Consider the following 13,611-nt stretch of genomic DNA (forward strand, 5'->3'; position numbering starts at 1 on the left):
AAAGGTACTGTTTGTGGTTTTGCTGCTTCATCTACCCCCACCCCACTGTTATCTGCTACATTTACACTGTGCCTGTGCAGAGCAGCAGTCACAGAGAGCAGCAGGGGGCAGTGCATTGAACGGACATAGCGTGCATGTGCCAGAGCCCGGAAGAGCCTCATTTGCATAAATATTAAAGTCATTTTTATACACAATGAGCAGGGTAATATCTGTAATAAAGGGATACCTGCTACAAATATTTGAACCTCTGTAAAGCATTGGTGGTGCTTTGTTAAGGTTAGTTTAAGTGGTAGGTTTCCTTTACCTTTTTCAGATAAAGTAGAGGTAAGTGAATTGGCACAGGATACATAAGTAATGCAGAGTATTACTGAAGTGCAGAAAAGTTAGAAAGTTCTGGGAATCCTGACAGCTCCTGCTACTGTAGGACTATGAGATTTATATTCTGATTGCCTATTCATTGCTAGCACACGAAGCCTTGCAGTTCAAGAAGTGTGAAGAACTAGCAGAGAGTTACAAGACAGCTATAACCTGCAAACCAGGCATTTGTCAAAGATATGGAGCTAGTCTGAGAAAGAAAGATACTGCCGAAGGTAATCACTGCACAGCAAAAAGACATAATAATAATAATAACAGCCGCAATAACTACGACAAAGTGATGTCTGGAATAATAAAGAGCTTCAATACTAGAAATGCCTGTCTGCATGCAAATGCACTCTCCATTACAAAGAAGGCTTCTGCTGTCAAGCTACGAGAGTCAGATAAGATATACTATAATGCATTTCCCTATATCAATCCTATATTGTATGGCTGGGGGTATACTGTATATTACATACAGAGAATATGTGATGTAAGTGAAATCAGTGACAATAGGTAAAGAAAGCTTCTATCACTAGATGGTACATTACAGTATCAAACAACATTTGCACCTTGTCATCTGTGATGTAGTGCAATATAGTTAACCTAAGTTTTGTGTATATTATATAGGTTCTTTTTGGCTATTTCACGTGCACCAAGTTAATGGCCTTATGGTGTAATACCTTTGGTTAGCACATCCGTCGATCCTTGGCTCATGTTCACACGGGCCAGCAGGTATTGTTGAGCTTCAGCCAGTAGCGCTGGAAAATTTTTCTCTTCGGAAGCAAATTGTTCAATTTTGTGTTTGACAGAGGCCAGAACCTGCAAACGAAGAGGGAAAATATATGTCATTTATGGTTTTCTTAGCTGAAATTACTTTTCTGCTCCGATGTTTAGAAGTGGGGTTGAGTTGATTTCTTCAGGTGATGAATGAGCCATTTTGCAACAAATAGCCTCCAAAGTCCCAGAAGAGACTGAGCCTGAAGGAGCTGAGGAAGCAAGTGTCTGTGTCATGATGAAGTCGCTAATATAACTGGCGTCCTACTTGACATCCCGAGACCTGAGACTAAATGATCATTGGAATTCAGCTCTACCTCCTCAGCTATAACCTCTCCAAACCTGAGCTGAGGGCACAGTGCCAGGTGTTGTGGGATTTTATCATATACCATAGTACATGATGGGATTTTTTTTTCTAACAACAGCCACAAGTCACTAGAAAACCTGTAGCCTAATGGCAATACCGGAGCAGTATACTTTTCATTTGTCAGTCACAATAAACATGATGAAAACAATGACATGTCCGTATGTCAATGACATTGCAATATTCTATATAATATCTATTGTGTTACATGATATATGTCGTTGCTGCTGTTTCAACTGATGACAATTTTATCACTGTGCAATGTCTTATTGGGTTTGTATATGAACTAGATGATTTAGATGATAGTGATGGAATATGGCAGCGATTTATAAACAAAGATTTATTATTATTATAACAAAGGTGTTATTGTATCATTGTCTCTGGTGAACATTTTACAAAATAGATTACAGAGCAATAATCTGGAGGTCTCAAACTATTATTATCAGTTTTTGACAGGGGTATCATAGGCCCAACCTCGATCTTCAATGAGCCTGTACATCACCATAGGATATATTGATAAGATAACATAATATTTGTGAATAACATTATAAGGTTCTACTGTACTTAGGGTCATCAGAGGATCTTTTGATGCTCTGGTGGACGCTCCTCTCTGATTTTTATATGTAGCATTCATCATAAAAATTGTAGGGTTTTATGATATAAAATTATAAAAACAGCAGCACAGTCAGTTGAAAAAATAAAGAGATAGAGTGTTATCCTTAAGCCTTACCCTAAGAAAGTACAGAATTGAAAAGTCGTTAAAAGAAGACAGCACCTTTAATAAAGTTAAAAAAGGGAGTTTATTTCACCTCATGTGCAACGTTTCAGCTTCAATCAGCCATGAAAAAAGCTCACTTTTTCCACTTTACTGGGTGTGCTGCCTTCTTTATTGGACATATATATATTGTATATTGAATGGTTGTAGATATAAATATATATTTCATGTCATTTGATATATGTGACATGAAAACTAAAATATACGGTAACCACTTAAAAATATTTCACCATGAAAAATGTATAAAAATGACGGTATTTCTGACCGCTCAATGCTTTTAGGCCTGCAATGTATTGAAGGGTTTTAAGAGAGTCTGTCATGTCAACAGATTATGAGTTGGCAGAACATTTTGTGCACTGAGGTTTACTTATTTTGTTCTCCTCTGTGTCCATTATGAAATAGATAGACGCATTTTGTTGTGGTTGTGTAGTAGGTGTCCATCTACAGAACAGAAAGGAGGGACTGGAGTAATAGAAAGGTAATGTGTACTTCACGGAGATGTGACAAACCTTCACTGTACTCCGATTATTTGGAGAACATTTGTTCTCTTCCTCCACCATAAAAAATTGCAATAGCCATTAAAGTGCATCTGCCACCATAAATCAATTTTTCTAGTTAAAAAAACACCCATGCTTTACAGTATATGTTATTTACAACTTTTAACAATTGATGTTTTTTTTAGTTATTTGTCATTCATCTGTTATTTTGTATCATCAAGAATGCGAGTCACATTAAAACCATAGACCAGATCTGATTGAAAACTATGTGAAAAACATATGGCCAAAAGCCCTTAATGGCTTGGGTGGTGGGTGATTGTGTATGGTCAGGGCAGAACATAGCAATATAATAAAAAACTAAACTTAATGTGAAGCAATGTGGATTCATAAATAAATTACAATATTTGCATTCAGGATATATTTCGATAATCCTTGAAGTGTAACTAAACCTTTGGAACAGTTTATTTTATTGCAGAAATGAATGAAGCAGGTGATAATAGAAACTTAGTAATATAATTCAATAAATAAAGCAGCTTCCCCATGCCTTGTATCTGCACTTTCTCCTGTAGTGAGCAGAATATCTGAAAGCCATCAGTTGTCCATCAAATTGAGAGAAAGATAAAACAGGCAAATGATTAACTGTTTCCATACCTAGAAAATATTTCCCATGATGAATCAGTTCTCTAAAGATATTAGATTTTTCAGAGACTGTATGCAATTTTGTTTCATACAGATGTCCAGTATATGTTTTCAAATATATTTAAAAAATATACTTTATATAAACATATCAGACCTACTTCATTACAAGTTTAGAGTACAAATCCACTGGCCAACTACTGTGATCCATTTATACCCTGCAGGTTATCAGAATGGAACAGTGAGTTGAACTGAATTTCAATTTCGCCATGATTCACACAGCTCTTACAAATAAGGTGGTAGCCATCGCTGCACATTAGAATCTGAAAGTGGCTGAGCATTTAAAGTATCTATATGTTCTTGAGGTTTATACCAGCTATATGATTTCACAGTACCTGGTAGAGAGAGCGTACGCTGGGCTGGAAGACCATGTTTGTGTTGAGAAGGAAGGAACGGATGAGAGGCTGAGGGTAACTGGAAAGTTGTGTAATGATCCCCAGTAACAATAAGTTAACATGTAAGGAGTTCTCAAGCATGTTCTCTAATTTTGACAAAACAACACTGATGAAAGGTCCTGATAGAGAAATGATAAAGATAAAAAATGTTATCTCCTGATAAAACAAAAAAAAGAACAATATAATAATACAAGATACAATATTATAAAATACAATGCAATGTGTGAACTAGGCCTAATCTGTATCTTCAACTGTAATTGTAATATGACTATACTTTTTATAGCCCAATATAATCGAAAACCAAAGTAAATGAGAAAGAATGAATGGGAAAAAGAATTGAAAAAGGGAAAGGGTGAAAATTTTAAAGGAATGTTCCATGATTTTCAGGATGGCCTATCTTTAAGTCATCTCAAAGCTGGAGGCCAACAACCAGCCTTGCAATGATCAGCTGTTTGGAACCATCATAACACAATTCATTTCAATGGGAGCTGAGCCTACAGTAACAGCACATGGCCACTGCAAAGAGCACAGAGCCATCTGCTTCTGACTCTGTGCTCTGTCTATGGATTGTGTATTGTTCCTGTAGAGTAACACAGAATAGAAATATTCTTGCAATTCTGATGACAACTTCTCTACCTGTAAATGGAGCTGCTTGGGTCCTAGAAGAGTAATTTGAAGAGACTGTCACATCCTTTGGCCCAAATGGCGATGGTATTATTTCAGTGGATGGTGTGTTTAGAGAATACTTTTCAAACTCATCCTCATCAGGAACAGAAACACTTTCAGGAGCAGGAGAAATTGGAGCATCATCTGATGAAGTGTTGAGTCCATTTATGATTTCATCACATTGAGCCATAAATTCTTCACTGTCTGGACTCATTGGTTTCCTACTAAAGTCAGAATCTTCCTCACAAGAGAAGTCAAGTTTTAGCTTTAGAGAATCCTTATGGCTTTGAGGAAGTTGTTGTTTTAATGCATTTTCATTAAGACTTGAGTTTTTTTTATTATTTCGCACTATATTCCTAGTTTCCTGAGCCTTGGAATTCTGCTCTTTATGATTCACATCAGTTGCTGGATTTTTATCGGAAACGTCTTCATTTTTTCCCACTTGTGTTTCAACAGAATCTTTTTCAGCACATAACATGTAAACCATTGCATCATTATCAAAGTCATCTTCTTCATTGTATGTCCCTTTTATGAACATTATTGCATTCTTTTTCATTTCTTGGATATGTTTTGGGGGTTCCGGGGGTAACACAGAGTCTTGAGGTGGTTGGGGTGAACTGGTTCCTGAGTCTGGAGATATCCCTGTGTCATAACTGTCATCCCATTCAAGGTCATCTTGCTGTTTTCCTCCAATAGAAGGAATTTCAGAAGAGAAGGAACCTATCTGCTGTCTTCTTCCACCTCTAAAGGTAGGAAAGTCTCCTCTTCGAAAACTGTTTTCTAGTAGAGCTTGAAAGGAAGTTTCTGGGTCTGGCTTTTCCCCATCATATGGGGCTGACCAAACTTTACAGTCTTCTGCACACCGAAGGATATTTTCTTCAGCTTCACAAAGGTACTTAAGGTAGCTTGCATCTACAGTATCCATGTATTCCTCTGGGAAAATGGACTCTGCTTCATATGAACCTGATGATGAATTCGATTCACTGGTGTCTGGAAAACACAATTCACAACATGTTGTCAAATCATTTCACTGCCTTCAACCACACCCATCCCCCCAAAAATATATTAGATATTTTTTGTTTAAAATGTTATCTATAAGTACTGTATTATAACTTTGATTATATTGGATAATATACCTGTAGCAGAGTTTACTATACATGTGGGAGGTACAAATAATGGTATCAATTATGCAGCATTTACTAAACTTAATTGGGACATATGCAAATATGTTTTCCAGGATGGGACAAGGAAAACATTGCCACTTTTTGCTACCTTGAAAGACAACCGCCTAAATACCAAGCATGACTTTCAGAAAGCCTAATGACATGATGTGACGCACTTTGAATTACACGTAAATTGCTATTTATATCACCTCCACACTGTCCCTTTATAGAATACTACTAATAATAATGTATTTATGTATTACCGTAGTCTGTATGATATCTGGGCAAGTCTGAAGTACTGTGTTATTTTGCTCACATTTGTGTATGAAGACACAACGGTTTCTGTAGCTATATATTTGGTTTTTATGTCACCAGAGGGTTTTCCATCCCAAGGCAAATGGAATTAACTATTCTGACTTAGTGATTTAATAAACTACAGGACCAGCCTCACTTTATTATCATGCCCAGTTCATTTTCAAGATTGTTTATTTGTCTTATTTTGATTGGTCATTTGGGTTTTAAATAGAGATAAAGGAAGCATGACTAGGGGGTGTTCTCTGATTCTATGTGAGATATGCACGCCTACAGTAAAAACCTAATGTAAACATAACATAGTATAAAATATTTGCCTGGAGAGCTCTTTTAATTTTATTTACCAAAACGTAAATGTTTTCCCTCAAGTACGCGTCCAAATCTCACTACTTGCTTCCACTTCAAACTTGAGTAAAAGTTTCCTTGAACCAGATGACTGATGCCCAATAAAGAAAATGGGCAAGTTCACTTATTTAACCACTTACAAACCCTTCAATATTAGTGGCCTCTTATCCTTGTAGTCACAAAAACACAGATTTAGGGTACATTCATACAGCGGTATGCCCGCCGTGTGGGCATACCGCCGTGTGCTGGAGAGGAGGAGGAGGCGGCCCCTCCTCCCTCCATAGAGAATAGCGGCGCACGGCCGCACACACACCAAAAGATAGAGCATGCTCTATCTTTTTGCGGTGTGCGGGCCGGATGGGTGCCACACATGTGTGGCACCGCATCTGCGGCACGCCGCTATTGCCGTCTATGGGAAAATTTGCGGCCGCATGTACGTCCCCGCAGACTGCCATGTGAATGTGCCCTTACACAGATATTTAAAAAAGCAAAAATACAGGAATGAGATATAGCCGTAAAGTAAAGACAGGGTCAAAATCATAAGAATCCGATACCTACAGAACCACATACCCCTAGCAAGTTAGGAGCCTTTAACAAGGAATGTTCATGATTGCTTGAGCACATTTTTAACATGGGAACTTCAGCCTTTTAAAACTCAACAGGAATTGCTTTTCGGGCCCAGTGCAGCATGGCCATGGGGGGAATGAGTTTCAGTGGATGTAACAGACCAGTGTCTCTTGTGGCACACCTTGATTTACTCCACATTCTCGCCAAATCATATCCATTTTAGTTAGCTATTCCCCCATGTCTGGTAGAGCCAGAATTCAGTTTTAATTTTGTGTGTTTTTTTCTGCTTGCTATCATAAGGAATGAAAAACAAATGTAGAGAGGCATTCTGGTGTATCTTTCACAATAACTCTGTGCAAAAGTAATTTACTCTGCTGACAAGATAAAGGAAAAATTAATAATGCATCATTGGGTTTGAATGGACATGATCACAAAATATAAAGAAAAGGAAAAATATATGTAAAGATAAATGTACACAAGATAAGCAAGACAAAATGATGAGCATGGTCTATTGCTATTCTCTAATCAGATCACCAGGTCATACATTTTCAAAAATTCCTCAGGGAGAAGGTTGAAGGAAGTATTCATGTAGTTATAAGTATGCCGGGGTTTTTCATCTGATTCAAGTGCACAAAAATTTTTAAATCTCCTATAAGCGTCATGCAATTTTTCCAGCTCATAGCCCGTGAAAGAATTGCGCTTCCTGTCACCGTGAACATCTTCCTCTAAGGTAAATGCACTCCTGACATCCAGCTGATTGTAAACTAAAAAGTTATTATTGCCATTGTTCTGAATCCTGATCCTCTTAACCTTAGGAAAGTTACACTGGAATACACAGGCACTCCAGAGATAACAAACAGGGCAGCAGTTTAATCTGCGCTATTGAACGGAACCATTTAAGGCCAAGATAGTTAGAATTTATGTGTTTTTTTCAAAGATATATAAGAAGAAAAGACTTTCCGCACTTTTCAAAATTCATATCTACAAGATACATTGGGTGACACATTAGCAAAATAATCCTTCCTGTTACAATTGGTGGGGGTGTTACCTATGCTTTATGCACAGAAATGACAGGCCATTAAATCTTTAGGAAAAGCTTTAGGGAACTGTCATTCCCTTTACTCTAAGACATAAAAGCATGCTGAAAAATGATACCGAAATGTAGATACCATACGTAAAATTATATAAAGCAGTTTAAGGGGTTCTCTAGGTATAAAACAATGATGGTCTATTTTTAGGGTATGCAAATTAGGTATGCTTCTGGTGCCACGGATGATGGAAGCCAACCAGGCAGAGTGTCAATAGTTAGAATGAGAGGTGCCGAATTTTTCTAGCTTAACATTGCCCTAGTGATATGTTTGAGTTAGATCCTCACCAATCACATACTTGCAACCGATCGTTCTGACAAACCAAAGTTTTGTCTTATAAATCAATAGCATTTCCAAATGATATGGTGTCCCAATTTATTGATCACATACTGGTTCCAATGAGTGTTTACCTTTTTGTTTTATTTTTAACAACATTATATAGTTTTTCTCCACATCCTCGCCATTTGCTGTAGTGTTAAAGCAGCAGTCAGGAGTTAAGGCCAAAAACTTAGCAGAGGAATAGCAGTCCCGTTCCTTTACTGCACTGCGCTGGCTGAGCATCATGTGATTACAAGGCAGGAGATACCTGAAAAATCAAGAACATTTGATCATTTCTAACTAAATCAATGTATGTGCAGTAAATAACTGTTTCATCTAGAGCAATGAACTTTTTTTTTAGGTCATGCCCATAATGACCTTTTTAAAACAAATTCTTTTATTTTATTTTATAGTATGTGTCTACAAGAAATAAACATATGCTGTACTCCCCTATGTCGATGTTAGGCTACATGCACACAAACATTTATATGTGGTTGTGATCTGGCCATACCAGATCACGGCTACAATAGAGGCCTATGGCACAAGGAGCACATAATCATCTCTTTTTCTGGAATGCGGCCACGTCCACTAGGCCAGTGATGGCGAACCTTCTAGAGACCGAGTGCCCAAACTACAACCAAAATCCACGTATTTACCATGAAATGCCAACATGGCATTTTAAGCAGTAACTTATTGCTACTCATCTTTCAATCGTATCGACCCCCCTGAGGCCACCCATACAGTTTAAAGAAGTAGGGCAAATTCAGACTCAGCAGCATCTCTTAAGTTGCCTGGGAGTGCAGGTGGATTTGGTCCTATTTGGTGAACTCTGTCCTGGAGCGATGGTCTGAGTGCCCACAGAAATGGCTCTGAGTGCCACCTTTGGCACCCGCGCCATAGGTTCGCCACCACTGCACTAGGCTATCTATGCGGAGGGGAGGATTGAGGAGTTTGATGACGTTTGATGATGCTCATTCATTTTAATTAATAAAATTAAAATCAAATTAATAAAAAATTAATTTACAAATAATATTGGAACTTTCTTTCTTTAAGATGGAGGATGGTTGTTATTCTCGCACGCCAGCAGTATTATTTCAATAGCTTCTATAATAAGCACAGGGCTAAGTGTGCAGGGTAAAGTGGTACATATTTTACATCCAATTGTTGTTATACATAAAAAGAAGGCTTTAATTAATAAAAGCAGACTTTGCTCACAGTAAGAAGTCAACGAGGCAGCAGACATAAAGGGGCAGAAAGCTAAGGTTCCCTCTCGGGGGGAGGCTGTGGCTCGAGCATTAAATAAAGCCGTTCTTTGATTAACTTAAATATCTTTTTACTTTTGAAGAATAAAAGCGTGTGAACACTACACACTTTAATGAGTGGGTATAATCCATGCAGTTGTATACTTGTGAGGCGTAATAATATTTACCAGTCATTATACAACCTACAGGTGTCTATTGTTCCATGTTCATGCATGTGCTATCAAAGAGCAGCTGATATAAGACAAGTGCAGGGAAGTATGAATGATGATGAGACCCAGTAAATTGTCCCCCAGGGCTGTACTCTGCATCCCAATTCTAGATGAATATGTTTGTCAGATAGATTCCTCCAATTAACATTTCAGAAGATGTGTTCATTCTATATAAAGACTGTGTAATGGACATTCTTATATTCGTTCATCTTTGAATAAATCAGTAGTGCAGTGTTGTGTACGTAAGAAATGGGGTAGTATGTAACTGTAATCTTCCTCTCAGCACGTTCTATATATAATTTGCCTGTAGCTGCTGTGACTCATTCTTACCCCTTTCTTTCACATGCTCCCAAGACAGAAATAAGATTTCAGAGTGAGGCTATCTGCAAACAATGTGGATATTAGGATGTGTGCTAGCTATTGTTTCAGCAGCTAGCACCCTTCTCCATTCACTTTGATGGGCTCATGGAAAAGGCTGTGTAAGACCCTGTGCAAGAGCAGACTACCGAGATGAGGTAACGTGGGTCCTATTTCTGTCCGTGTGTGCATCCTGGTCAATGTTTTTCAATTGTCCTTAGCACATGAGACGCTGTCACCCACCGATGACGCACTTGTCATGTTGTGTTTTACGCGTCCCATACAACTGCACATATTATGTTCAGATTACAGTTAACATGATCGGGAAGGAAGGATGATAAGAACCAAATTAATTGGTGAACATTTACATTTACTCAGCAATATACTATGAAGCATTACCTCAAAATGAGCTGTAACATCACATCTTCACAGTGAAAGCCAATAAGGGTTCGAAACATTGCCAAGGATACTACGCACAACTAGAACAGAAAGGAGAAAACTATTTTTGTTTTTATGGAACCTGCTTTTGATGATCATGTCATGTAACAGTATTCAAAAGAAATATTATCATAAAATCTTCCACTAGACATAACTTTTTAGGTTTCCTCATTACTCTGCTTCGGATCCTGTAAGATTCCACATAATGGGGTTTCTTTATGAGGGCTTGTACAACAGAAAACTGGTGCAACCCCAGAAATTGTAATTATTTCAAACTTTATTCCACCCCCACGAGCCTCCTGATAATGGAAAAGGGGCGGAAATTGCATCATACGCTGGCATCACGATGTCAACTCTGTACTACAAACAAACTGCACTACTGTATACAACTCTAGATTATTGGATGCTTAAGTAGTATAGTCATTGCCATTGGTTGGAGACATTTAATTAAATTCTGCACCCTCTTCTATTTTAAAGATTATTCTATCTTGAAGTCCAAATGCTTTGCAAAGCAACAAAACAATAGCATCTCGAAACATATCCGGTATAAAAACATTGACTCTAGGAGGAAAATACCTCCAACCCAGCAATCTGATGTGATAATATGCAATACAATGGGCCGCACCAGATTGCCTCTTCTTTAATATTCTGTATGTTTGGATTATACGGTTTATTGGTTTAGTTTATGTGAGGGCATGGTTTATAGGATACATGATTACTTCATTTTTATGTACAGAGCTTCCCAATCTAAGCCAATACTCTATTAGACTGTAGAATTGTTCAGTAACAAGGCCATCTGTATTACAATAGGCACTGGCTGCTCAGGCTGTGCCAGGCTATGGATTATAGGCACGCACAACACGCAGCACGCTCTTAATTAACAATAGCATTCTGGCTCCAAAATCCATTTGACTTCTCTTTATCCACACTTCCACTCTTCACCTTCTAAGCTAAAGTAAGAAATCACCGAGATCATATGATTACAATAGATACACATCCCAGCATTCGTGCTCTGCGTATTAAATATAAAACACTATCTACAAATGATTCTATTATACACCATAATGGAATTTATCCAACATCATACACGATCACAACATTCTTCTGTATAACTCAATCCTTCTTAGACACTGAAGTAAATACATGTATTACTGGAGATGATACATGAGGGGAACAAATAATTTCACTCAAACCTCTATTTATATCTACATTTTCTCTGTAACCAACAACAGAAAGAACATACATTAGGTAAAGCATATTGAATACTGGGCTATTATGCTCTGTGTCAAGTCTGCATGCTTTAAATCTTTTGCCTGGGTCATATTAGTCTGTGAAAGCTCAAGTGTCATCCACTACAAGACTGAATATGAATATATGTACGTAGGTCATATGTATTGTACCCAAATCTTCTCATATAATGTGGTTTGGTATGTGGCTACTAATGCAAAACCAAAACACATTGTAGCCCTCCACTGTACGAAAACATTGGGGCGGATTTCAGATGAATCCTTACAACAGAGGGCTAGAACGTATCCCTTTATCTTATACAGTACAGTGCATACTCATGTTTCTCCCCTCCCCCCTGAAAGCGGGAGGAGGCGTGGACTTCGGCAGGGACCAGTGATTTGCTGCTGCCGATGTTCAGGGTGTTTTTCCAGTGATGTTATTGTCCTTATACGGACACTTAAATCAATGGGGAACTCATCAAAGGTTGGAGATGCATTCGCAAGCGACCCCCACAGGCTATTATAGCCTCTGCTGAACATATATGTTGCTCAGCAAGAGGAAGGAGAATGGAAAGACGCTGAGCTTTCCTCGCACATACGCTGTATGTATCATGAAGACAAGATCTATATATATAGCCTTATATTTGTAGACGCTTGAACGTGGGAGTGGTGTCCTCATGTATTATCATTGCCTTGTCTATTATTACCAGGACCGGTACTAGCCCTAGGCATACCTGGGCAAGTGCCGAGGCCCAGAGCTGCTGGGGTGAGCCCACATAAGGCTGTCCATAAGGAATCCATAGGGGTGAGGTGGCCGGTATCTATTGAATCCATAGGGTATGAGCAGGGCTTATATAAAATAACCACAATGGTATGATAAACCAGGGAATATTTTAGGAAAGGAGACTATTTTAGTTTCTGAATTTCAAATGCTGCCATGCGAGTTCAATGCAAAGGGGCCCACTGAAATCTGTAGCCGACCCTGATTATTACTCCACTTTATGTTGGAGTTTGGAATGAGACAGCACTTCTTGGTTCAGCTTTTATTACATATTTCTTTACTTTAAAATGATACAATTTAGGCACGAGTAAAAGCAGTCCTGAGCAGAGACAATTAAGACTACCATGGTCCCTGGGCTATATGAATATTATAGCCACTATGGTACTAGAATTAAGCTTCTTCTGAAATAGAGGATGCATCTCTTTTTCTTGCTTTCAAACTGTGGTTTCAGGACCTTTTGAGGACCTTGATGTGTATTGAGATCATGTGTGTTGAGAGCAGGAACAGCTATACAAGGATTCCCTGGGTGAAGTTCCTTCTGAGTGTAAAATTTGGTAGGTGGTTTGGGTGACCATGGGCCTCCAGGCTACTGCCCAAACCACCTATACTACAGTTCACTACAGGTTTCAAGTAAGTAAATATAGGGTGCTTTAGGACACTATACCACTGGTCCATAAAGACCTATTGTTTGGTTTGTGTTAGAAATCACCCTTTAAGTTTCCCTTTGCCAGGGGCTTACTGCTTACAAGTGCACCTAAAAAGGGAATTTATGACAAACACAGTGACACCTAATACTATTCCAATTTCTCAAATCAAACTTCAAATGGCTCAAATATTATCAATTTTACTGTACCCTAAATGGTGTGTTGATTCGGCTGACCAGTGTGTCAAGAATCTGAACATTTTCATGCTGGTAGATGAGAATAAAGCGGAGAAAAATCTTGAGCAATGTTGTTTCTGAGATACTTCGCAGGAACAGGTCCAAATATGCAGTTGTGGTCATTACTTCCTCTACAGTTAC

At 38.3% G+C, this 13,611-nt stretch overlaps 1 protein-coding gene across 5 annotated transcripts in view; it reads right to left on the reverse strand.

The window, feature by feature from the left end:
* The window catches only part of FHIP1A (FHF complex subunit HOOK interacting protein 1A), a 125,246-nt gene that overhangs the window by 3,111 nt on the left and 108,524 nt on the right, over positions 1–13,611 (reverse strand). For all 5 annotated transcript variants that reach the window (XM_072121399.1, XM_072121380.1, XM_072121390.1 and 2 more), the window contains 6 exons: positions 13,444–13,611; positions 10,545–10,624; positions 8,410–8,585; positions 4,495–5,514; positions 3,799–3,977; positions 1,038–1,176 (listed from right to left, as the gene is read on the reverse strand). In XM_072121399.1, coding sequence (XP_071977500.1) covers positions 1,038–1,176; positions 3,799–3,977; positions 4,495–5,514; positions 8,410–8,585; positions 10,545–10,624; positions 13,444–13,611 — 1,762 coding nt within the window. The remainder of the gene's footprint in view (positions 1–1,037; positions 1,177–3,798; positions 3,978–4,494; positions 5,515–8,409; positions 8,586–10,544; positions 10,625–13,443) is intronic.

Source organism: Engystomops pustulosus, chromosome 1, assembly GCF_040894005.1.
Source record: "Engystomops pustulosus chromosome 1, aEngPut4.maternal, whole genome shotgun sequence".
NCBI lineage: Eukaryota > Metazoa > Chordata > Amphibia > Anura > Leptodactylidae > Engystomops > Engystomops pustulosus.